General features: G+C 41.5%; 1 protein-coding gene across 5 annotated transcripts in view; it reads left to right on the plus strand.

The window, feature by feature from the left end:
- The window catches only part of GRAMD2B (GRAM domain containing 2B), a 205,011-nt gene that overhangs the window by 137,093 nt on the left and 42,738 nt on the right, over nt 1-25,180 (plus strand). For 2 of the 5 annotated variants that reach the window (XM_040344560.1, XM_040344568.1), the window contains exons 2-6: nt 15,026-15,139; nt 18,164-18,245; nt 22,282-22,351; nt 23,978-24,081; nt 24,900-24,995. In XM_040344560.1, coding sequence (XP_040200494.1) covers nt 15,026-15,139; nt 18,164-18,245; nt 22,282-22,351; nt 23,978-24,081; nt 24,900-24,995 — 466 coding nt within the window. Of the gene's footprint in view, nt 1-12,448; nt 12,633-13,064; nt 13,247-15,025; nt 15,140-17,502; nt 17,592-18,163; nt 18,246-22,281; nt 22,352-23,977; nt 24,082-24,899; nt 24,996-25,180 lie in introns of those variants that run through there. The other 3 variants (XM_040344578.1, XM_040344587.1, XM_040344596.1) reach the window with 3 other exon arrangements.

Genomic DNA, 25,180 nt, shown 5'->3' on the forward strand with positions numbered 1-25,180 from the left:
GGAATAAAAGTGATCCATATTATTTTTTTTTTTCAGTGTAAAAAATAAAATAAATAAAAATAAATAAGAAAAAAAAAAATGTTTTAAAGCGCCCTGTCCCGACGCGCTTGACAGCAGAAGCGAACGCATACGTGAGTAGCTTCCGCATATGAAAACGGTGTTCAAACCACACAAGTGAGGTATCGCCGCGATCGTTAGAGCGAGAGCAATAATTCTAGCCCTAGACCTCTTCTGTAGCTCAAAAAATGCAACCTATAGAATTTTTTTAAACGTTGCCTATCGAGATTTTTAAGGGTAAAAGTTTGACGCGATGCCACGAGCGGGCGCAATTTTTAAGCGTGACATGTTTGGTATCATTTTACTCGGCGTAACATTATCTTTCACAATATATAAATTTATTGCTGTCTTATTTTAATTCAAAAAAGTGATTTTTTTCCAAAAAAAAATGCGCTTGTAAGACCGCTGCGCAAATATGGTGTGACAAAGTATTGCAATGATCGCCATTTTATTCTCTAGGCTGTTAGAAAAAAAAAAAAAATATATATATATATATATATATATATATATATATATATATATATATTTTTTTTTCTAATGTTTGGGGGTTTTAAGTAATTTTTTTAGCAAAAAAAAATGGTTTAGTCTTGTAAACACCAAATCTGAAAAACGCCCAAAGTAGAGAAGTGGTTAAAAAGCCCATAAACTGAACTCTGTTAGCCTATGCACACATGGGCGTTTTTTGTGTTAATGAGCTTTGGAGTTTATTATTTTATTTTTTTCTGAACGCCCAAAATTTGTGTTCAAAGTGCTGTTTTCCGTGGGGAAAAAACGCTTTGTTTATTTTTTTATCCATTGAAAAAAAAAAAGTAAAAGGGGGGGGGGGGGAAAAAAAGCTACACTGAAAAACGCTTATTAACCACTTGACAACTGGGCACTTAAACCCACTTAATAACCAGACCAATTTTCAGCTTTCGGTGCTCTCACATTTTGAATGACAATTACTCAGTCATACAACACTGTACCCAAATTAAATAAAACATTTTTTTCCACAAATAGAGCTTTCTTTTCGTGGTATTTAGTCACCGTTTTTTTATTTTTTTTTTTGCCCTATAAAAGAAAAAATACTGACAGCAGCACATGTGTCAGTAGGTTTTTTTTTTTTTTTTTTTTTTTTATCTTTAACAATTTGTTTTAAATTTTTTACAATATTTAATTTTTTTTAAGGGGGGGGGTGGATCGTGTCAGTGTGTGTGTGTGTGTGTGTGTGTGTGTGTGTGTGTGTGTGTGTGTGTGTGTTGTTTGTTATCTTATTTTTTTAAAATATATATATTTAATATATATATAAAATTTTATTTCAGCCCTGTTGGGGGGCTTTGGTGAGATATCAGGGGTCTTAACATACCTCTGACATCTCCCCTTTGAGACAGAGAAAGGGACTAGGGACACATGTTCCCCTGTCCCTTTCTCATCAGCATCAGCTGCGCTGAAAATGAATGGAGTGAAGACAGCGTCTTCTCTTCATTCATAAACTGAAACATTGTAATCAGTTTACGATGTTTCAGTTATGTGAATGGACCGAGTCAGTGATCACTGACTCTGTCCATTCGGAGCACTAAGGAGCCAGATTTACCGGCTCCTACCCGCTCTCCATCCTGACAGTTCCAGGGGGTGGAGGAGGAGCACGGAAGGGGCGGGATACACGCCGGAAAACGGTATATAGCGGTGATTGGTGCCTGTAACTTCCCCATGCACTGATCACCCCTGAAAGTACAAGTATCGGGTGAAGCATCGGGAGCATTTGCCCGAGTAAAAGTACTCGGGCAAATGCTTGGTATCGGGACAACCCTAGTTATTTCTCACACAGCATATGCATACCGCAAAATACACCCCAAAACACATTCTGCTATTCCTCCCGAGTATGGCGATACCATGTGTGAGACTTTTACACAGCGTGGCCACATACAGAGGAACAACATGCAGAGAACACCATCAGGCGTTCTGGAGCACCCAGACCAATTCTGACATTCCTCTAAAAATCATCATTTATTTGCTAGTAAATTACATAGAACCCCAAAACATTTATATATGATTTTTTAGCAAAGACACTAGAGAATACAATGGCGGTCGTTGCAACTTTTTATCGTGCACGGTATTTGCACAGCAATTTTTCGAACGGGTTTTTTTCTAAATAAAACTGTTTTGTTCTTTTAAAAAAAAAATGCATTAAATTTAGCCCAATGTTTTTGCATAAAATGAAAGAGGAAGTTGCGCCGAGTAAATGCATACCCAACATGTCACCCTTCAAAATTGCACACGCTTGTGGAATGGCGCCAAACTTCGCTACTTAAAAATCCCCATAGGTGACGCTTTAAATATTTTTACTGGTTACATCTTTTTAGCTGGAGAAGAGGTCTAGGGCCAATATTATTGCTCTCGCTCTAACGTTCGCAGCGATACCTCACATGTGTGGTTTGAACACAGTTTTCATATGTGGGTCGGGACTTGCGTGTGCGTTCGCTTCTGTATATGCGCACCAGGGAACAGGGGGCGCTAAAAATTTTATTTTATTTTTTTGTGTATCTTTTAGTTTGACACGTTTTTTCCCCAAAAATAAATGTTTTGATCACTTTTATTCCTATTACAAGGAATGTAAACATCCCTTGTAATAGGAATATAGCATGACCGGTCCTCTTTACAGTGAGATATGGGGTCAATAAGACCCCACATCTCACCTCTAGGCTGGGAAGCCTGAAATTTTTTTTTTTCTAGCCTTAGGCCGGGTTCACACTTGTCCTACAAACGCTCTGACATTAGGAGCACATGTCGCATGACGTGTGAAAATCAATGTTTGGCTATGAGAGCAGTCTTAACTGGTCCGACACAAGTCGGTCAGACTTTGAAAATGCTCCCTGTACTACTTTGGTCCGACATTGATCCTACTTCAGCCCATTGAATATCATTGAAGTCGGACCAAAGTAGGAGCCTTGTCCTTACCAGACATCCGACATGTGATTACAGCAGCAGTAAAAGGAAGCTTATCTCACTCTGGGATTGTTTTGATTGGTCAAAGAACAAGTCAGGCTATCACAAAGTCGGATCAAAGTAGTATCCTGTTCATGAAAGTCGGATAGATGTAGGACCAATATAGGACAGATTTCGCAGAGCAAAGTAGGATGAAAGTTGTACTGCTGTCGTGTAGTATAGTGTGAACCCAACCTTAGACCCCTTTCACACTGGAGTTTTTTTAGGCGGTACAGCGCTGCTATACCACCTGAAAAACTCCTGCCCAGCAACCTCAATGTGAAAGCCGGAGGGCTTTCACACTGAGGCGATGCGCTGGCAGGAGATAAAAAAAATCTACTGCAAGCAGCATCTTTGGAGCGGTGAGAGAAGCTGTATGTACACTGCTCCTTCACCGCTCCTTCCCATTTAAAACAATGGGAAACCGCGGCAATACCGCCCGCAATGTGCCTCTGCAGAGGCGCATTGCGGGCGGTATTGACCCTTTATCAGCTGCTAGCAGGGGTTAATACCGCACCGCTAGCGGTCGAATCCCACGCCAAATCCGACAGTATAGCGCCGCTATTTTAGCTCCCGCCCCAGTGTGAAAGGGGCCTTATAGTAGTTTCTAGGCAGTTGCATTTAGAAGCATTTTTTGGAAAGCAAACAAGAGTTCAGGACGGATGTTCAGAGGCATTTGAAACACCAACCGTCTGTAACGGCTTGTAAATGCGGTAACTTGCTAGTAACACCCTGTTTCGGTTTTACAGGTGTTTTTAATTGACTATTTGAAGAGAAAAATTGCTTCTAAATGCAAACGTGGCGAAACTGACGTCTTTGAGCCCTGGTTCACACTGGGTACGATTTGGGATGCGATTTGACATGTCAAATCGCATCTCAAATCGACGGCAATGGCACTGTCCTAATCAGTGCTACGCCGCATCTGCGATTTCAAAAAGTAGTTCCTGTACTACTTTTTGCGATTTCGGGCCGCGATTTACATTAAATTGCGGCAAAATCGCGCATTTTACCGCGATTTTGAATTCGCAGCAGTGTGAACCTAGGCTAAACGTTGTTTACATCTGTTAAATCATTCAGGGGAGATGGTAAAAACGTCCCGTGTACATAAAGGTGTCCGTTTTAGTAAACTGAGAAGTTTTTTTTCTCAGTTCAGTTCTCAGAGGAAAATTATCTCCTCTACAGCCAGTTTAATAAACTGAGAACTGAAGTTCTCAATGGGAGAACAGAGGAGAAGTGTTTCCTCTGAAAACGGCCAGGATCTGTGTAAAAGTGGGTGGGCTGCCTGTAATCTCGTGAAATTACAGCGCAGCCGAGCTCAAAAAGTGAAACTAAGAACATGTAATTACATGTTTTCAGACGTGATAACTTGTTAAATTTTATTTTTTAACCCACTGGTGCTGCTATTGGTAAGAAATAAGCCTTCTTCCTCTTATCACAACAGATTCTCCACTTCTGAGCTGGTTGGTGAATCTCAGAAGGGAGATATTTCAGTGGAAGAGCTGTGAGATCTTCAGGTCTCAGATTATTAAACTGGCCGTTTTGTGACAAAACAGCCATGTGCTGTGATGAGAAGCAGAGAACATGTTCTCTGCTCCTTATCTCAGTTTATTAAACCGGAAATGCTCTGAGATAAGCAGTGATCATCATGATCTCGGCTTATCACGGTTTATTAACCACTTAACCCCCGGACCATATTGCTGCCCAAAGACCAGAGCACTTTATGTGATTCGGCACTGTGTCACTTTAACTGACAATTGCACGGTCGTGCGACGTGGCTCCCAAACAAAAATTGGCGTCCTTTTTTTTCCCACAAATAGAGCTTTCTTTTGGTGGTATTTGATTACCTCTGCGGTTTTTAGTTTTTGCGCTATAAACAAAAATAGACAATTTTGAAAAAAATTAATATTTTTTACTTTTTGCTATAATAAATATCCCCCAAAATATATATATATATATATATATATATATATATATATATATATATATATATATATATATATATATATATATATATATATATATATATATATATAATATATATATAACATTTTTTTTTCCTCGGTTTAGGCCAATGCGTATTCTTCTATATATTTTTCGTAAAAAAATCGCAATAAGAGTTTATTGGTTTGCGCAAAAGTTATAGCGTTTACAATTAATAGGGGGTATTTTTAAGGCATTTTTATTTTTTTACTAGTAATGGCGGCGATCAGCATTTTTTTTCGGTACTGCGACATTATGGCGGACACTTTTGACACATTTTTGGGACCATTTGCATTTTTATAGCGATCAGTGCTATAAAAATGCATTGGATTACTATAAAAATGGCAGTGAAGGGGTTAACACTAGGGGGCGGGGAAGTGGTTAAGTATGTTCCCTGGGTGTGTTCTAACTGTGGGGGGGGGGGTGGCCTCACTAGGGGAAATCACTGATCTTCTGTTCATACATTGTATGAACAGAGGATCAGCATTCCCCCCCCTGACAGGACCGGGAGCTGTGTGTCTACACACACAGCTCCCGGTCCCCGCTCTGTAACGAGCGATTTCGTGTGCCCGGGCTCTCGCGCAGGGGAGCCGACTTGCCGCCGTAAAAGGACGGTGGGCGGTTGGCAAGTAGTTAAACATACACCTAAGCCTTACACTTGCATCACTCCAAAGAATGATCTGCAATGGATTGCTTCTATGCACGGGACGTTGTTTAAAGGGGGTTGTAAAGTTTTGTTTATTTAGAAAATAAAAGACGAACCTTTTACAACCCCTTTAACCTCAACTGAACTTGACAGCTAGAATTCAATGTTTAAAACTTCAGTTTAGCCACATCTACATGCCGGTGTTTGCATTTAGGGGCTTTTTTTTTTTTTATGGAAACGTCTAAAAACGCTGCTAAACTAGAGTTGCCACGTTTAGCAGTGTTTACAAGCTCTTGCAGGCATTTGGCATTTCAAATGCCTTTGAACGGTCATGAACGCTGCTCGCTTTTTTTTATTTTTTTTATTTAACCTTTGACCACCAAACAGTTTGTTAGGCTTGGTGCGGTATTCTAGTCAATCGGTTGACGTCAGACCTAGTCCAGGCTCTGACAAGAACCCAACCATATGTTCAGGATTTGACCAGAAGCCTGGACCGACAGCTAGCTCAGCCTCTAGGCAAGTCACTGAGAGCCAGCCGCTTCTGCCCTCTTCCCCCCCCTTAACAGCCCAGTGCTGGAGGTGCAGAGCAGAGAGCTGGTGATTGACAGCCAACTTTGAGAAGAGTGTGACTTTTCCCATGACCAATCAAAACAATTCTTTTTGCTCTGGAATGGATGAAACCTCATTGCAAATTTTATAAAAAAAAAAAAAAGTGTGGGCTCCCCCCTTAAATCCAAAGGGCCTGGTATGTATCTTGAAAGGGGACCCCACACTGTGTGTGTGTGTGTGTGTGTGTGTGTGTGTGTGTGTCCTTTTATTAAAAAATGTATTCTCCCCCATCATGGTAGCTCCAACATCAATCGCTGTCTTCCTCCATTACCGCTCCTGTGTCTGATAGTACTCTTGGGGCATGGCCATCTAGTGACATCAAGGACCCATCATGCCTGGGGTGGGGGTCTCCGGATGACATCACCAGATGGCCATGGACCGTTTGCTGTGGATTGGAGGCCCCACAACCCTTCTACAGCCCAGGGTTGTGGGGGGGGAAGAGGCTCTTGTCCCCAATTAAATTCAGTGGGCTGAAACCGGCCCCAGGTAGTGCAGAAACCTTTTCTAAAATTGGACCAGTTAAAGCTGAGTTGCGTCTGGGTAAAAGAAGAGAAAATTTAAGTCTGCAGCTGCTGACTGTTGATATATAAACACTTGCTTGTCCAGGGAGCCCATGATGTCAGAAGCCAACTTGTCCCTCAGCCCCGGGTGCAGGCATCCTTACTAAGGAAAACGGGAAGGGACGCCTTGTGGCTTTGCAGCCTGTTTCCTACTGTGTATGCTTGAGTTGTGCTGCACTTCCAGAATGGTCTTCTGGGACATGTGTTTGCAAGAATTGCGTAGTTTTCCCGCACAATATTGCAGCGATCTTTCCCCAGAAGTTGGGTCAGATACCTGGATTTGACAGATATCTGCTCCTCCCCCAGATAGGTGCCAAATGTGGCACCAGAGGGGGGGAATCGGTCCACGGAAGTTCCTATTCTAGGTGGAACTCCGCTTTTAAGACTGCTCTGATAGGAAAACCATTGATTTTTACTTGTCATGTCCTGCGACTTGTTCTCTCAACGTGTGATTACTGCACCTGTATAAACAGGCATTGGGGTGGCTGGCTGCAGCCATTTCGATAAGTATTGTGTGTGTGTTTTTTTTTTTTTTTTTTTTTAATGCACATCCTGGTAACACAGGATGAAGATCATTCTTTCAGTCCAATAAGATCTGAAAACTAGTCACATGACACAGTTTGTAATATGACTGAATTAATAAAGAACACAAGCTTTGATATTCTGCAAAAGCACAACCACAATCGGCAGAATAAATGCACAGATGTGTCTTGAGCATATCTCCGTTTTTTTTTTTTTTTTTTTATTGAATTTTTTTATTTAACTTTTACATGCATACTAGCAATGTGGACAATCCTGAAATTCTTGCATGAATGGTTACTTTGCTAGGCTGTGTCTAATCATTTCCTAGTGCCTTCAAAGAAGATATGATATGTAGGCAAAATGTTACTTGTAAAAGATGTCAGTGCAGTCACACTAGATTTTCTTCCTTCTCCACCTATACAAACAATTTTCAAAAAATGTATGTTGGATCTTCTCACAATCGGACTTGAAATGGACGTTAAAATCTCATATTCTGTGTGGTTACTGCTTTACTTTGTACATAAAGGTAAGCTTATAAGTCTTCTAGAAATCCTATAAAGCAGCACCTTTTAGTAATCGGAGATATCGGCTCTGGCAGATGCCCAGTTACCGCTGCGTATGTGGCATGTTGTCTGTGCCATGTTGGCTTGAGGTTCGCATGGCGCAGCCATTCAAGTGGCTTGAGAGCCTGAACCAGGAAGGAATACTGGACAAAATGGAAGTGCCAGGAGCGGTGAAAGCTCAGTGCTGGAGCATTTTATCTGGCAAATCCGTAATGTGGTGCATACTAGCATATTATGACATCAACCACCTGGGGCCTGCTTGGCATTTAATATCGCTTAAGTTCAACCAGAATTCACTCTGCTAAATTTGTGCTAGGACAAGGTTGTGTGTGTGTGTGATACCACCTTTTAGAATTGACACATTGGAGATTTACTAAAACTGGAACCCAGAAAATTTAGTGCAGCTGTTCATAGTAACCCATCGGCTTCTAAATCCAGCTTGTTCAATGAATCTTTGCCAGTAACGCCTAGTATCTGGTTTGTTAGGCACAGCTGCGCCAGATTCTCTGTGCTCCAGTTTTAGTAAATCTCCCTTATTTTGTCACTTTGTTTAAATTCCTGTTAAAAAATATGTATGCTTTTCCCCCTAACTGTCCCCTGTTTTTCTGCTCAGTTTAACTTCTGTCAAATTGGGCATGCATTTTTTAATTCCTGCATTTCCATCCATAGGGTGGCTAGGTTTCCTTTCAGGGCCCCTATGAAGTGAAACTCCTTTTGTCAAAGCCACTCTTGCCTGCATGGTCCGACCAAGACTGCACACACTGTGCAACTGTCTCGCTGTTGACTCACCGATGGTCCCGTTCACTTTAATGGGACAACTGGTAATGCGGCAGTGACACAACAAGGTGAGGGACATGATGGCAGCAGGTGAGTGGATGCCTGCTAACATGCGCTGCTAATATTGGATCTGAAATGAAAGGTGCTCTTTAAATATAAGGACTCATTCTTGTTGGTAGTTAGATTCTTAATTATTTGCAAACAAAATGAAGGTTTCCCATTTGAACTAATAAGCTGTCAGTTTTGTAGTGTGCACCTCAGTCACACAGATTCTCCACTACTTGCATGCCTCTTCAGTGCTTCTGGTCCTTCCCTCCTGACGAGTGCTCACACAGGAAGCGTCTTACTATGGGGGCATCCAAGCCGCAGCTCCATGTATCCATACAAATGTAAATCCGTGTCTCCCCCTCATTGGCGCACTGATTTTTGATAGCTGTCTCAGCAAATGAGGCGGGAGAGTTGAGGGCAGCTGAGCCTCTTCTGCAACATTGCTGGTTCAAGATGGGGCTCAGGTAAGTATAAGGCCCCTTTCACACAGGGCAGTGGAGGTGCGGTTGCAGTATAGCAGCGCAATTTTAAGCGTTGTATTTACTGCGCTATCTGGCCGCTAGCAGTGCGGTTTTAACCCCCACTAGTGGCCAAAAAAGGGTGAATACCGCCCGCAAAGCACCTCTGCAGAGGCACATTGCTGGCGGTATTACCGCAGTTTCTCATTGATTTCAATGTGAAGGAGCAGTAAACGCCCCGCTCCTATACCGCTCCAAAGATGCAGCTAGCAGGACTTTTGGAGTGGTCCTGCTAGCGCACCGCTTCAGTGTGAAAGCCTTCGGGCTTTCACGCTGAAGACTGCAGGGCACATTTTTTTTTCTGCCGGTATAGCAGTGCTATTGGTGCTAAACCGCCTGAAAAACGTGTCAATGTGAAAGGGGCCTTAGAGGCATTCTAAACCTTCTGACTTTACTTTTTCATTTTTTATTTTTTTTTCTAAAATTTTTGTGACTTTAGCAACCTATTCAATTTCTTCTTGCGGAAAAAGTCAGACAGGCAATTAGGATAAAGAATTGCTTGTGTTTAAGTCTTAAGTTGATTTTTATTTTTGTGTATCCTAAGAGCCCTTTCACACTGGAAACGCCTATAGCGGAGCATTAAAATGGCGGTAAAACACAGCGTTTTTACCGTGTTTTAAATTCATTTCAATGGAGAGGGGCTGCTCCAAAGATGCTGCTTGCAGGACTAACGCTCCTCCAGCGCCACGCCTCAGTGTGAAAGGGTCCATTGATATGCATGATGAGTGTTTTTAATAGCGCTATTTTTACCGCAAAAACGCACCAGTGTGAAAGGGCTCTAAAAGAATAGTGCTTGGTACTCCAAATGACTTGTGCAGTGCTCCTCATTATGCCAAGTCAGTGTTCTATTAGCCTTGTTATTGTGTGTAATTGGATTACTACAACTCCTTGGTATGAAGTAATCACAACGCCTTGTGTAATATATTGAACTACACTACAGTTATATATTTATATATTTGTTTGAACCATACACAGACGCTAAGAATGTTGGTGAGGTGGGTGGAAACCTGATCACAAACTAATCTCTGTTCATGGAACCTTTTTTATTTCATTTAACCATATGACCGGAAACTTGTGAATTGGTAAAGCAATAAAATGGCAATTAAACGTCCCTTATTTTTTTTGTCGCTGTGTTTATAGCGCAACAAATATAAACTTCAGAGGTGATCAGATGGCACTAAATGAAAACTTTTTGGGTGAAAGGAGGTCAATTTTGTTTGGGTACAGCATCGCAATTGTCAAAGCGACAGTGCTGTATCACAAAAAATGGCCTGTCATTAACCATTTTAATACAGGACACTTTCTCCCCTTCCTGCCCAGGACAATTTTCTGATTTCAGCGCTGGTTAAATCGACTTGATTTAAATCAAATCCACCCTGAGATAAATTCTTAACTGTTTCCTGACTGGCTCACCCTGATATATGCCGGGAAAATGGCACGGCTGGGCAAAACAATGTGTGGGTATGTTCCCTTTAAGAACCGCTGGGGGAATATGGCTATGTGTTCTCCCCCCAGTCAGTCCAATCCCCATACAGTCAGAACACATCCAGGAAACACACTTAACCCCTAGTGTTAACCCCCTTCCAGTGACATTTACACAGTAATCAGTACATTTTTAAGAGCACTGATCACTGTAAAAATATCAATGGACCCAAAAATGTCACAAGTGTCTGATCTGTTGACCGCAATGTCGCATTACTGCTAAAAATCGCAGATCACTGCCATTACTAATAAAAAAATACATCTTTCCCAGTTTGTAGACGCTATAACTTCTGCGCAAACCAATCAATATACGCTGCTTGTGATATTTTTGGTAAAAAAAATGTAGACTGCATATTGGCCTAAACTGATGAAGAAATTTATTTTTTTGAGGATATTTATTATAGCAACATTTTATTTTTTTGCGCAAAAAATAAAAATCGCAGAGGTGATCAAAAAGCTCTATTTGTGGGGTAAAAAGATGCAAATTTCATTTGGGTACAGCATTGCATTACTGCGCAATTGTCGGTTAAAGCAACGCAGTGCCAAATTGTAAAGTTCTCTGGTCAGGAAGGTGATAAAATCTTCTGGGGCTGAAGTGGTTAAACTACTCCCATCATAATACGATCAAGAGAAAGGAACACATTGCAGTTAAGATGTGGTCTGTGTTCTATATAAAATTTGACCATATGAAATTATTACAAACCTGAAGCTGTTCAGGAATGAAGAAAACATTTCGTGTCAGGACAAGGTCATCTAGAGCCCAGGGCAAACCTGCTAAACTGCCCCAATTTCCCCACCTAGCACAAACATCCCTCCTAGCACAATTCTCTCCCACCACATCATCTAGCTCGAATCCTTTTCCCCCACCACCACCCCCTCTTTTAACAGATTTCCCCAAATCGCAGCTCCTACCAAATTTCCGCTGCTGCCCCCCCCCCCCCCCCCCCCCCCAAAATTCCCTCTTCCAGCACAAATTTCCTTGCCCCAATCTCTTCAGTGCCCTCCAAACTGTCCCTGATTTGGAACAAAGTCCCTCTTTTCCTCATTTGTCCCTCATTTTTGGTCTGATTTGTATAGTTGTATATAAAAAAGCTCTATCTTTCAAAGTTTCCCAGTGCTAAACCTTTCATCCAATTTAAGTTCCTGCATTTGTAAATGTCAAAAGCCAGTATAAAGGATTAGTAATAGTAAAGAAAAGGCTTGCAGGTTTAATATATATATATATATATATATATTATAATTTTTTTTTTTTTTTTTTTTTTTTTGTATAATTTTCCTATAAGACGGCGTGGCAGGGATGTGTCTTGTGCCTACATACTTTTGCTAATGGGTGTCCCTCATTCCCATCTCAAAAGGTTGGGAGGTATGCTCGCATGATGTCGGTGTTCATGGCAGCCACCCCTTCTCCCAGGCCCAGTAGACGGTGCATGATGGGGCTACCCTTTATACTGTATATTGCATGGAGACCTTAACCACAGAACAGACGAGGTTCTCTTCTCATGCTCTTCTAATTGTCGACTGGTTAGACTTAGTGTGTGTATAAAAATATTCTATTTCGGCACAAAATGTCCCTTCAAATGTTTTTCCAGTGGAAACCTATAGTGTAGCTGTATTATGAGTGTATAGCATTAGCATACCTGACTGTCCTGGCTATATTGTAATGTACTAGACATTATATTCTTGTAAAGGTTCTGAGGTGAATGCATCATGGGTTCAATTTGTACTCGAACTTACCTCTGTATGCCAGACAACATTTTTGTCAGGTGATTTGCAAACACGTGAAAAAAAAAAAGGCGTTGGGATCTTGAGTCATTTACTGTACGCCAACTTCCTCTTATGTCATCTCTTGTGGATATAGCTGACAGACATCAGGTACTTCATTTCTGTAAGGCGAGCCAGGCTGAAGGTAAGGCGGCAGCTGCTGCTTCGTGTATTCTGGTGATCTTTGTATTTAGCAGGCATAGTCAGAACTTTATTTTTTGTCAAGTAAAAGCAACACTGATCTGTTTATGCATTTCTTCATTTTAAGTGTGAAGCTTTTAGTCTTTTTAATTCTTCCACTTTTGGTCCTAACTAGACAGTACATGCATCTTGCTAGCTGAATCTAAACGTGTCTTGCTTGGAAGCAAAAAAATATTGATATCTAAATTTTTTTTTTTTTTTTTTTTCAGATTTTAACCATTTACATACTAGTGTTTTTATATTTGGTTCATAGATGCTCTTTAGTTTGGAACAGGTGTTTGATGAGAATTTAGTGTAGGTTTGTTTTTGGATTTGTATGGGGTGTTTTATTTTTATGGCTGGATGTTGTAATGAAGTAATAAGTGGTTGTCCGTAGGTGAGAAACTTCTGAAAGCCATTAAATTTGTACTTGGGTGTACAGCTGTTCTCTGAAGCATATCAACCATCCGTACTCCCAACCTTCGCTGTCCATACTGCAAATGTGGAGCAATTGTAATGGACTGCCACCAACACCCGGTGGGTACATGCTGAAATATCTTCTATCAACAATTTGAAAGTGTGGGTTTTTTTTTTGTTTTTGTTTTTTTGTGTTTTTGGTTCTGTTTGTTTTATTTTTATTCTTCCCTTCCCTCTTTCCTCACCCCCACCCCCTTTTCTGATAGGATTGCATCTAAAGTCTGTTACAGCTATTCAATAAACTGTAAGGTCTGCAGATTCTAGAATCGGTAGTGTGGTTTTTTTTTTTTTTTTTTTTTTTTTTTTTTTTTATATAATTGAAGGATACTTATAATGCTGCTAATGGTATGGCTCCAATTCAAAGATAAGATCAAAGAACACTATACTGTGGATAAGTGTTTAATGGTGTAGTGTTGGTCTTCTGATGGGATATGCATACCACACAATCTACTTGGCAGACCTAGTGGCAAACAATTCCTGTATTCAAGACCAGGGGTCCTAGGGCAAGGTGTTGTGTGGTTTTTGTTTTTTTATTTTTTATATTGACTGACAATTCATTTTTGGGTCACTATATCATATCCTGATATGTATGTGGCCTATGGGTCAGTTCACTCCACATGCAGTTGCAGTGCTTTTTCTGCATCAAAGCATGAAAAGTAGGTTATGTCGGTTCCAGTGGCAAAGTTCACAGCAGCGCAGTGCTTTTTCAGTTCCAGGAAAAAGTACAACATGCTGTTTTTTTTTCCAGCACAGAAATGTACTAGAACGCAGTAAAAAGCACCGGACAACAGTACAGTGAAAAAAAGGGGGGGAAATACGTAAACGAATCAAACAAACATGTTAAAGCACATCCAGAACATGGGGCTTTTTTTTTTTTTTTTTTTTGTGAACTGGTCCTATATGAAATTGGAGTTTTTGAATTTAGATGGAAGGCAAAATATTACAATGACTGCATTTTTGTGTGCACATAATTTGTATGATGGAAGTCAGCAGAGCATCACCTCATTCACTAAGCTCTGGTGCAGTTTCCTTGCAAAGTGAATGGGCAGCCTATTTTGCCTTTCATAATCAACCTTGTCTCGGGCAACAGAAAAGAGACTAAAATCATTGATTCACTGCTGGTTGGCTGGCACGGTTTTGTGCATCCATCAAAATGTATTTACCCTCGGGAAATTGGTGATTTCAGTTGTTGGGGGGGGGGGGGGGGGGGAGACACAATGTCTGTGACCTCAAGACAGACTTTTGACTGACCTGTAAATGTGCATGTAAAAAGTCAAACTTGACTTTTTCTGCATATTTTGGATTGAGTTGCAGACAACGTGTTGACTCTAGGAGCTCAACCCAGCAACTCCATTTTTAAGAGGTCAGAAATGTTACCCTTCATGCCAATCTCATGACAGGTTTACAGTGTTATTTTTTTTATAGCCACTTTTTTTTTTTTTTTTTTTTTTTGGAAACGGGTAAAAACCTTGTCTGTGCATATTTGGAGAGATTTCTCCAATTCCTCTTCAGATATGTGAGAGACTTTGGAAAAAAATCTCTGCAAAGTAAATGTTTCTTTTTGGACAGTTGTCCCCACTGGAAATGGTAATGCAAGGACCACATTTGTACTTTTGTTCTGGTGACAAAAAAAGAGGTAAGGTAATTGCCTCCTTGTTCTGATGATGGCTATACAAATTTGGATCTCCCATCACTTTCTTTGTATTGAGACAATTGGAGAGGGTGTGACTACATATCGGGGACATAGAGCAATGAACACCTGACATGGGTTCTAAACCTTGTAAAATCCCCAAACTGTCACATTTGAGATTAGGATTTCATGTGTAACAGAGCATTGCTTGGTCATGTTAACAACTAAGATTTTCAATTCTTGTTTTGTAGCTCTGAAACGGAGAATGGGGCTGAGGAAAAGAAAGCCAAGCCATATGCCACCCCTCAAGTCCTGATCAGTGAGGCTGAAGAGATTGAAATCCGGCAAAAACCTCCCCTCACCAGGTAAACTACTGCTAGTTTTATTCAGTTCTCCTGTTAATTATGACATTTGCTAAGCATAAACTTGGATGCCAACCTGCTATCATAACTACCTGCTACTAACCTGAATATACTTTGATTTGAGTCGTAAAAAAAAAACTAGTAAAGTTACCTTCGCTATACAAAGGGGAACATTTTGTTCTGTGCCACAGGAAGTCATCGCTGAACAGGAACCAGAAGTCAGAAATTATACATCCTTATTCATGTATAATTTCCCAGCTACAGTTTTTATTTCAGTTTGTCGTAGACTGATGGGCTACAGGCAACACTGCAACTGAGAGTGCCAGGCTCACAAATGCAAAATTGATGCACAGCATGCATGTAGCCAAATTTGTGCTTCTGTTTAAAGAGATTACCTGTCTTCCTCAACTCAGACTTGTGTAGTCTCTCAGATGGCAGCCAGAGATTACAGGCACAGGGGTAGCAAATACACAGAATAGATTTTGCTAAACTTTTTACTAATTTGCTTGATAAGTCACTCAAGTGTCGTGCTCGCCAAAGTGAACATTCCTAGATGCTGTTGCGAACTCTGTTGCATATGCTTTGGAAAGTGTTTAATTGGGTGTTATGCTGTTCACACATGCTGCGAGTTGATTACCTGCTCAAGAAATAGCCTGTAATACCACTGCATTACCAAGTTTTAAAGTACTGTGATGGTTTGATTTGACTAATGTATATGCAACACTACCCAAATAAAGGTGTTTCCTCTGGGATAGAACTTTATTTCGGTGACTTTTTAAAACCATTTTGGCTTTATTTTTTTTACTATATAAAGATTTTTTTTATTTTTTTCCCAAAAAAGTAATCTTGGTTATAAAACATGCTGGGGGGGGGATGCCAGGAGCGTTAAACACCCCCAAACGTACTCCTTTTTGGAAAGTAGATACTAAAAGTCCCCCCCCCCCATTCTTTTTTTTTGTGACCTACCATGGCTTTATTGACCATTAAAACATGGAGCTTGGTGATGGTGCACTAGATACAGAACGTTATGTATAGGTCATGCACAGAGGGGTTGAAGGAGTTAATAGCCAGGTCAGAGACTGCATTGAGATGTACACAATAGTTGTGAAGGGGTTAAAAAAATCCAGCACTCCTGCATCCCCCCTCAATATCAATCTGCTGATAATGCCTTTCATCTGCCCTCCTTCATAAAACCTCACTTCCTGTCTTGGTTGGAGAGGAAGATTAAGAGCCGGTTCACACAGGGGCGACTTGGGATCCGACTTTAAGTCTCGTAACATGTCAAATTCCATGTAGGTCAATGAGACCCATCCTAATGTACACTACTGAAGTCGCTCCGACTTCAGAAAGGGTTCCTGTACTACTTCATTCCGACTTCTAGGCGACTTGTACCCATTGATTTCAATGGAAGTCGCCTCCAAAGTCAGATCGTGTCTTAACTGAAGCAACAATACAGGAAGAGAAAATTGTTTTCTCAGGCAAACCCCTCCCTCAGAGCTGATTTGTTTGCTTGGCCACTGGAAAGTCGCCTGTCCCGGAGGCGACTTGATGTCGCCTTTTTAAGTCGCGCTGTGGTGCGCACTCGGGTCACCTCGCAAAGTCGCGGCCAGAGTCGTGTTGCCCCTGTGTGAACCGGCTCTAAGAGCCGGTTCACACTGGGGCGACTCGTCCGGTGGCGTCCCATTCAATGCAATGGAACTGTTCTATGCAATGGAACCCTCCTATGAGCGACGCAAGTCGCTCCGACTTGTAAAAAGGTTCTTGCACGACATTCGGTGGGTGGCTTGGGGCGACCTGCCTTGAAGTCGTTTTGCAGGACGACTTGCAGAGCCACCCCCAAAGTCGTGCCGCGGAAGTGTGAACTGGCTCTAAGGCTTTTGTAAACATTGTGTTTACATTTGTGATGGGTCACCTCAGCAATTATAAGGTACTGAGCTGCTCTGATCGATTCTGTACATAATGCATGTGATCTGAGCCACGCATGGATGCAACTTTTTTAAACAATTCACCATAAATGCATGTGCATGTTAAGGCTTTGGGTAGCAAAGTGGTTAATTACACATTTGAAGTAAGATTGATTTTGAGAAGGCCATTATAGCAGTTTCAGACTTTAATTATTTTGTGTCCCTTGTGACTTTGATTCATTGCTAGCGTTTGACATCCCCCAGGACTGGGCTCCTTTTTCTAATCCTGGAACATGCAATGTATGTGTGTTGTATACTTGGGTTTTTAACTGGCCACATTTGAGAGGTGTGTGTGTGTGTGTGTGTGTGTGTGTGTGTTGCTAAAAGCTTCATTATTTAAACTGTTTTACGTAACTATTTTGGTCCTTTTGAACAAACTGACACTTCTTCCATTTGCTGCAGATCACAATCTAGTTAGCTGAAAAATTGCACACCTTTTTGGATCTGCAGATCGCAAACATGCACAGCTGTCTTTTCAGCTTTCTCCAGAAGTAAGCACACTTGCATCCACATTCTGCACTGCTCTAAAGGTAGTATATGCTTGCTTTGCGTGCCGGGCGGATTTTGTACAGTTGCAATTGGATTCCCTTTTTGTAAAAAAATGCAAACCTACAAATTTGATTAAGGTCTTAAGGTCTTAATGTGGCCAATGTCCCTATTGACCCTTTTTACCCATTTGTCACTAAATCTTTGATCCATAGACTACCTTTAGTGTGGTTGGCTGCTTGATGTCATTGACCCTGTTCTAGTTCTCGCTTAAGTGTCGCATGTGGTCGATGTCATTGGTGTCTTGTGTTCTTGGGGCAAGACGGCTGGAACGGTCAGTTTATATACGGTAATCACTGGCCACAAATCAGACACTTGGTTACAAAAAAGGCAGGTGTCTGAGTGTCTATTGCAAGCAAAGAAATAAAGTCTCAAGGGATATCCTCTTGCAGATCCACCCCCTCTGGGCCAGCTGTTTTCTAAATGGCTCACATGGACTGGTCTAATATGCTGTACAATCCATTTGTTTATGAAATATTGATGGGCTTAAGGATCTGAATGTTTTCCTCTGTTAAAGGTCAAAGACTTATGATTCCACGTTGGCTCTCGACATGAAGAATGATATGAAAATTGAACGGAAAAAATCTGCTTCAAATCAGGTAAGGCTTGGCTTGATTCTAAGATTCCTCACTCGGCAATGGACATGTGTTGACACAATGGAAAAACTAATGAAATGTCAGGTGGCAAGAGCAAATGTTTGTCTTCTTGTTCGCTGTTGGTTCCCCTCCTGTCAGACATGTTATGCTCTGTTGTAAAGCGAAGCTCATCTTAAAGATTTATCCTTTTGTCAGTGACTATTCTTGTCTCTTTACCATTTCTTTATATTTGACAATCCTTCCTAAGTGGTTTTTGTTTTTTATTGAAAGCTGCTGAATGAATTTTGACTTGCAAAAGATTGAGCCACTGTCTTATGCATTAAAGTGACTGTGTGTTTTTTTTTTTTTTTTTTTTTTTAAATGGTATGTGCTGCTGTCAGTCAAAATATTTAAGAAGAGCATTGGGGTGGGGGGCGAGTTCTGCTGTTTCGGTCAATAGATGGTATAGTGAGGCTTACTATTGGGCATTTGTTGGCTGTTCCTCGTTTTTCACTGAAACCACTGCTGGGACCTGATCCTATGACCAGAATGGATTGACTTCAGAATGAGTATAAGCATCTTTTTCCTTTTTTACAGAGTAGATGGAATAGGCTTAGAATGGTTGCATTTATACCACTCAACCAGGCAAAAATTATGCCCCCTGTCTTAAGAGGGCAGTACTGGCAAGCTGTTTTGTTGCATGAATGGGTTGTGGACTTTTAGGGGTTAGCAGGTGGTGAAGAGGCGACCTGTTGCCTCACTGCCTGTAAAATGCCCTCTGAGCATCTACTGCAGAACGCTCTTCAAAGGGTGACACTAGTGTAAATGAGCCTTGATGTGCCTTGATGTAAATGTACACACAGGTGGAATATTTTAGTGTTGAAATTTTACATATGCTAAATGTGTAACTGGCAATAGTACGGTCTTGGTGATCTTTTGTGACGCTAGTCTAATTTTGTAAGGCAGACAAGCCTTGTCCATTTATTACTGCTAGGTTGTTTCTCAGTGCCAAGTGGGCTGATATAATAGACATGCTGTCTGAATTTCATGCTGTACATTGTTATCAAAGGTTAACTTTCAGCTTTAGGGAAGAGGTAAAATGTTGCAACGTGAAGGAAATTGTGTGCTTGTGATACTTCACAAACTCCACTCTGAACTGATTTTAGTGTCATCCTTCCTGTGAAGACTGGATTTGTACATCTTTAAAATGAACAAAACTGGACTGCTAAGCACCTTCTGAAGCCAAAAGATAAAAAGCAGATAGATGGATATCTCTATCGCCACTTTGGTACACCTGTTCAATTGTTTCATTGATTGAAGTTCAAACTGAGCATCAGAATGGCGAACACTTAAAGCGGGGGTTTACCCTTAAAGAATTATATACAATTACATCTAGCATACTTCGGATATGTAAAGTATGCTGGACTTTTTTTTTTTTTTTTTTTTTTTTCCGGGGCACATACCGTTTAAAAGTTATTTTTCATCCGGGTTCGCTCTGTTGCGGGGGAATAGGCGTTCCTAGGCAGTGGTGTAGATGATTGATGTGCTGTTATGGCGCGTCACGCTTTCCGAAAATATCCGAGCTGGACTCGGCTCTGTACGGCGCCTGCACAGTCAGCTCTACACAGCAGGCGCCGTACAGAGCCGAGTCCAGCTCTGATATTTTCGGAAAACGTGACGCGCCATAACAGCACATCAATCACCTACACCGCTGCCTAGGAACGCCTATTCCCCGCGGCAGAGAGAACCCGAACTGAGTGAAACAGAACTTTTAAACGGTATGTGCCCCGAAAAAAAAAAGTCCAGCATACTTTACATATCCGAATTATGCTGGATGTAATGGTGAATAGATGTTTTTTAGGGTGAACCTCTGCTTTAAGTGACTTTAAACATGGCGTGGTTGTTGCGAAAATGTGTATGGAAAAACCGGGACGGCCGCACTCCAAAAATAAAAATGTGTTCCTTTTAATAAAAACTGGTCAGAACATGGATATGTCACAGCAAAAAAACAGGAAAAGAGCCAACGCGTTTCACACTCATACAGTGCTTATTCATAGCGTGGTTGTTGGTGCCAGACGGGCTGGTCTTAGTATTTCAAGAACTGCTGATCTACTGGGATTTGCACGCACCACCATCTCTAGAGTTTTTTTTTAATCAGAGAATGGTCTGAAAGAGAAAATATCCAGTGAGTGGCAGTTATGTGGATAAAAATGCCTTGTTGATGTCAAAGGTCAAAAGAGAATGAGCAGACTGGTTAGCTATGATAGAAAGGCAACAGTAATGCAAATAACCACTCGTTACAACCAAGGTATGCAGAATATCATCTTTAAACCCACAACGCATCAAACCTTGAAGCAGATGGGCTGTAGCAGCAGAAGGCCACACCGAGTGCCAAGCCTGTCAGCTAAGAACGGTTAACCAAGGCAACAATTTCCACAGGCCCCCCAAAATTGGACAATAGATTGGAGACACGTTGCCTTGTCTGAGTCTCAATTTCAGCTGTGACATTCAGATGGTAGGGTAAGATTTTGGGGTCAACATAAACGAATGGCCTTGTATCAACAGTTCAGAGTGGTGTAATGGTGCGAGGGAGATTTTCTTTGCACACTTTGGGTCCCTTTAGTACTAGGCATTTTATTTAAAAAAAAAAAAAAAAAAAGGCCAACCTGAGTATTGTTGCTGACCATGTCCATCCCGTTTATATCTTGGGTGTCCCTAGCTTTTGATGGCTACTTCCAGCAGGATATTGCACCATGTCACAAAGTTCAAATTATCTCGCCACTGGTTTCTAGAACATGACAATGAGTTCAATGGCCTCCACAGTGACCAGATCTCAATCCAATATAGCACCTTTGGGATGTGGCGGAACAGGAGATTTGCATTTGTGTGATGCCATCATGTCACTCTGGTGCAAAGACTCTAAGGAATGTTTCCAACACCTTTTTGAATACATGCCAGGTGTACCTAATAAGTGACCAGTGTATGTATGCATGATTCTGGCTATAATTGTGTGTGTGTGTGTGTGTGTGTTCCAAGTAATTTTTTCTATCAAATACTGATTTTAAGAAACGGGTGTCGGAAAAAGTGTCTAAGTCGTTACACTTCCAGACCGAAGTTCATTCATTTGATCCAAGAAGTAAGTTACAATGTTGTAAAATGGACTTGGTTTGTAACATGTACTTTGCCTTAGTTAGTGTGTTGAAATGTTGTTGTTGAAAATGATTGAAGGCACAGTATGTCAACACATGTAATGTGTTTTTTGCAGCACATTAGTGCAAATTGTCCTTTTAAAACCCATCAGGCTGAACCAAAAGAAAAGGGCTCAAGATAAGCTTGTGTTTTAACTAATGTTGGTGCAGCGATTTTTCACCAGAACACACCAGCCAGTGCTCTCAGCCATTGGCTGAGAGCACCGATTGGGTGTCAATTGGCAAACCTTTTGCGGTCATGCTTTTTTGACAGTAAGGCCCCATGCACACGAGACGCTGCTAAACTCGAGTTCAGAGGCATTTGGGCATTTTTTTCAACTGCCCCTGAACACATTTAATGTTATCCTATGTGTCCATGCACACGATCACGTTTTTTGGCGTTTCAAAGCAGTTGGGTTTAGGGCCGTTTTTCCAAACCCAAAATTTTGGGTTCAGAAGCTTTCAGCTTTTGCGTTTTAGATGCAAATCGCCGCTAAACGCGGCAAAACACGGCACAAATAGTTTGATTCTGAGCTTGGGGAGGGTCTACAGTGTTTTGGGGATAAACGCTGACAGCCGCAAATCGCGGTAAAACGCCGCGCATTTTGCCGCAAAACGCCGCGCGTTTTAAATGCCGGTTTTTGCCTTTGAAAAGCTGAGATTAGAGGCGTTTGTAATAGTGTCTCGTGTGCATGGGGCCTTACTGTCGGATCGTTGCCCATACACACAATGCCAGTCCATATTCGGCCCCTGTGTACAGTTCTTTTGTCTGATCACAATGGTTTTGCTTTTCCCCTGGACATGATGGTTTAATCTCAACTGCATATATATCCAATACTTAACTATTTTAATTAATTTCTTTTCCTTTTTAGTTCATGAAGGCAAATGCACATTTCCACAAGCTGTTCAAGGATGTTCCAAAGGATGAGTTAATAAAAGAAAGTAAGCAAATAAACACAAATATCTTATCTGCATGCAATAAAAAAAATGTAGTTTAGATCATAAAAACCTAAGGCCCCTTTCACATAGGCACCTCCGCCTGACAGACTGCTTAGTAGGGGATAGCTTTGCTGATTCCCACTGAGCAGGCAGATGACAGGTCTGTCTCTGCTCACTGTGCTGAGTGGACACAGATCCAATCCCACTCTCCTGTATGGGAAAATCTGACCGAATGTCTGTTTTTCACCCGAACATATCCGATCCGCCAGGCGGATGGAAAATGGGACCACCATCGGTCTGGATTTCGAGTACAGGATCGAATAGCAGCTTGTCGGCATATATGTCAACGCTGACATCTGCTGCTCCATAGAGGTGAATAGAGGGTTCGATCAGGTCCACCTGAAAAAACTGACGGGTGGACCTGATTGAAGCCCCGGTGTAAAAGGGGCCTAAAGTATTGGTTTATGTTTAAAAACAAGCCTTTAGTGTCTGGACAGAGTTATGACACTTTGGAAAGTTGGGTTAACTGTACATACCCAGTGTATCATGGTGAATTATACCAATCCAGACACTTATTTGGTAGTAAATACCACTTTAAAGCGGTTCTCCACCCTAAAGTGGAGTCCCGCTGATCGGAACCCTCCCCCCCTCCGGTGTCACATTTGACACCTTTCAGGGAGGTGCAGATACCTCTCTAAAGAAGTGGGTATTTGCACCCACTTCCGGCCCGGCATTCACGGGCAAAAGACGGGCATTGCGTCACATCCCGTCCCCCGTTGTGTGCTGGGAACACTCGGCTCCCAGCACATAGCGGGAGCCGATCGGCATGCGCCGTAGGGAACCGGGCAGTGAAGCCGCAGCGCTTCACTTTCTGGTTCCCTCAGCGTGGATGGAGGGGGGAGCAGCAGGGTGACGAGCGATCGCTCGTCATCTGCTGCGGACGGCGCTGGACTCCAGGACAGGTAAGTGTCCTAATATTAAAAGTCAGCAGCTGCAGTATTTGTAGCTGCTGGCTTTTAATATTTTTTTTTGGCGGAACATCCGCTTTAACAGTAATTTTTATTATGCCATGGTAATGCCACTAAAGTGTACATTATGTTTTGAACCCATAGAAGGTCAAAAACAATAGTGTACATGGACATGAAATAACACAAGCGCATAATTTTATATTTAATCCTACCTAAAACGCACTGACCCTTGCACTGAGACACTCCCCCCCCCTTCATTCTGCTGGGTCTGCAGGATGGGGAAAAGAAGCTTGGTGTATGTAAAAGCTTTTAAAACCAAATCAATAAAACATACAAAAGCCAGCAATACACTTACAGGCACAAACTCCGCCCTACACGTGTTTCGTTTGAGACATCATCAGGGGCTGCTTCAATGAGTGGTGTCACTGCCCAAAACTAGACTACAGCTCGGGGTGGAGAGAGCATGCCCATTGATTCTTCTCACTTTGATTTGTTGCTTTTTGACAGACCCTTTGAACTAAAGTCCTTCCTTTCTCTAGTATAGGGCTGCTGGTGTTGCAGCTGACATTCAAAGCCATGAACAAATATAAAAAATGTATAGTATATAATCCCGTTGAAATCTTGCTGAACTTTTTTTTTTTATTTTTTTTTTATTTTTTAGGTTTCACGTGTGCATTACAGAAAGAGATTTTATACCAAGGAAAGTTATACATTTCAGAAAACTGGATTTGTTTCCACTCAAAGGTGTTTGGGAAAGACACAAAGGTTGGTGGAAAATCCATTTTGTATGATTGTCTTTTAGTAGAGCAATTACTAGGAAGGTGTGTGGTTAAGGTGGACCTTCCCCCAAACTAGGCAGCATTTTATTATGCACATATACCTTTTTTTGCCCAGGCAAGAATGTTGTGCCCCCCCCGCCTCCTAGCCTCTGCATGTGTAGATGTGCTACTGGCCTTGCACAGGGAAGTCTCTTGTGTGCCAAGATGTGCCGAAGGTTTTTGCCAGGACCCACAGGCCGAGCACAGGCGTTTGGCACATCTCTGTCCGCACCACAACAATTGTGCTAGAGGGGGATGGAGCCACTGAAAAAGGACTAATGATCAACTTTAAAGCCTTTTGATGGGCCAACACAGTTCAACACAGATGTGGATTGGGAAGATTGTGCCTTTACATGTGCAGTATTTTTGTTTTTATGCTGGATAAAATCTTATCTTGGTGTAAAATTCACACACAAAAATTGTTTAAATAAGAACGTACAGCTGCTGGAGCATTTCACCTCCCAACAGCTGTCCGTTCCTGGCTGCAGTTTTGTGCACAATTCAGCACATTACACTTTTGTACAAATTTGATTATAAATGTACACTTCATGGTGCTATGCAGCACCATCTAGTTCTGTAGTGTTGCTTCAGGCTGCATTGCAGTGTAAATGGGACAGATAAAACTATTCTTTTCTGTGTCCCTGTGATAGGTATTTTACAAAGCAGTCAAACGCATGTCCCTGCACTGTGTGAATTTGCCCTTTAGATATGCATTATCTCTAAACTTGTGGTTTATAAACCGATCCAAATGTGATTATTTTGCAGATTGTAATTCCAGCAATCGCAGTAACTGTGTTAAAGAAAACCAAAACTGCCTTACTTGTGCCAAATGCCCTTGTTATTGCTACAGTCACCGATCGGGTGAGTAAATCCTTGAAAAATATTTGTATGTATATTTAGTATTCTAGGACTAAGGAGCATCAAACAAATGCGGCTCCATTGCCGAACAACTAGACACTGAAACCTACTCAGTGAGGTTGATTTACTAAAACTGGAAAGTGTAAGATCTGGTGCAGCTCTGCATGGTAGCTAAGCGGCTTCTAACT

The sequence above is a fragment of the Rana temporaria genome, chromosome 1 (genome assembly GCF_905171775.1).
Source record: "Rana temporaria chromosome 1, aRanTem1.1, whole genome shotgun sequence".
Taxonomy (NCBI): domain Eukaryota; kingdom Metazoa; phylum Chordata; class Amphibia; order Anura; family Ranidae; genus Rana; species Rana temporaria.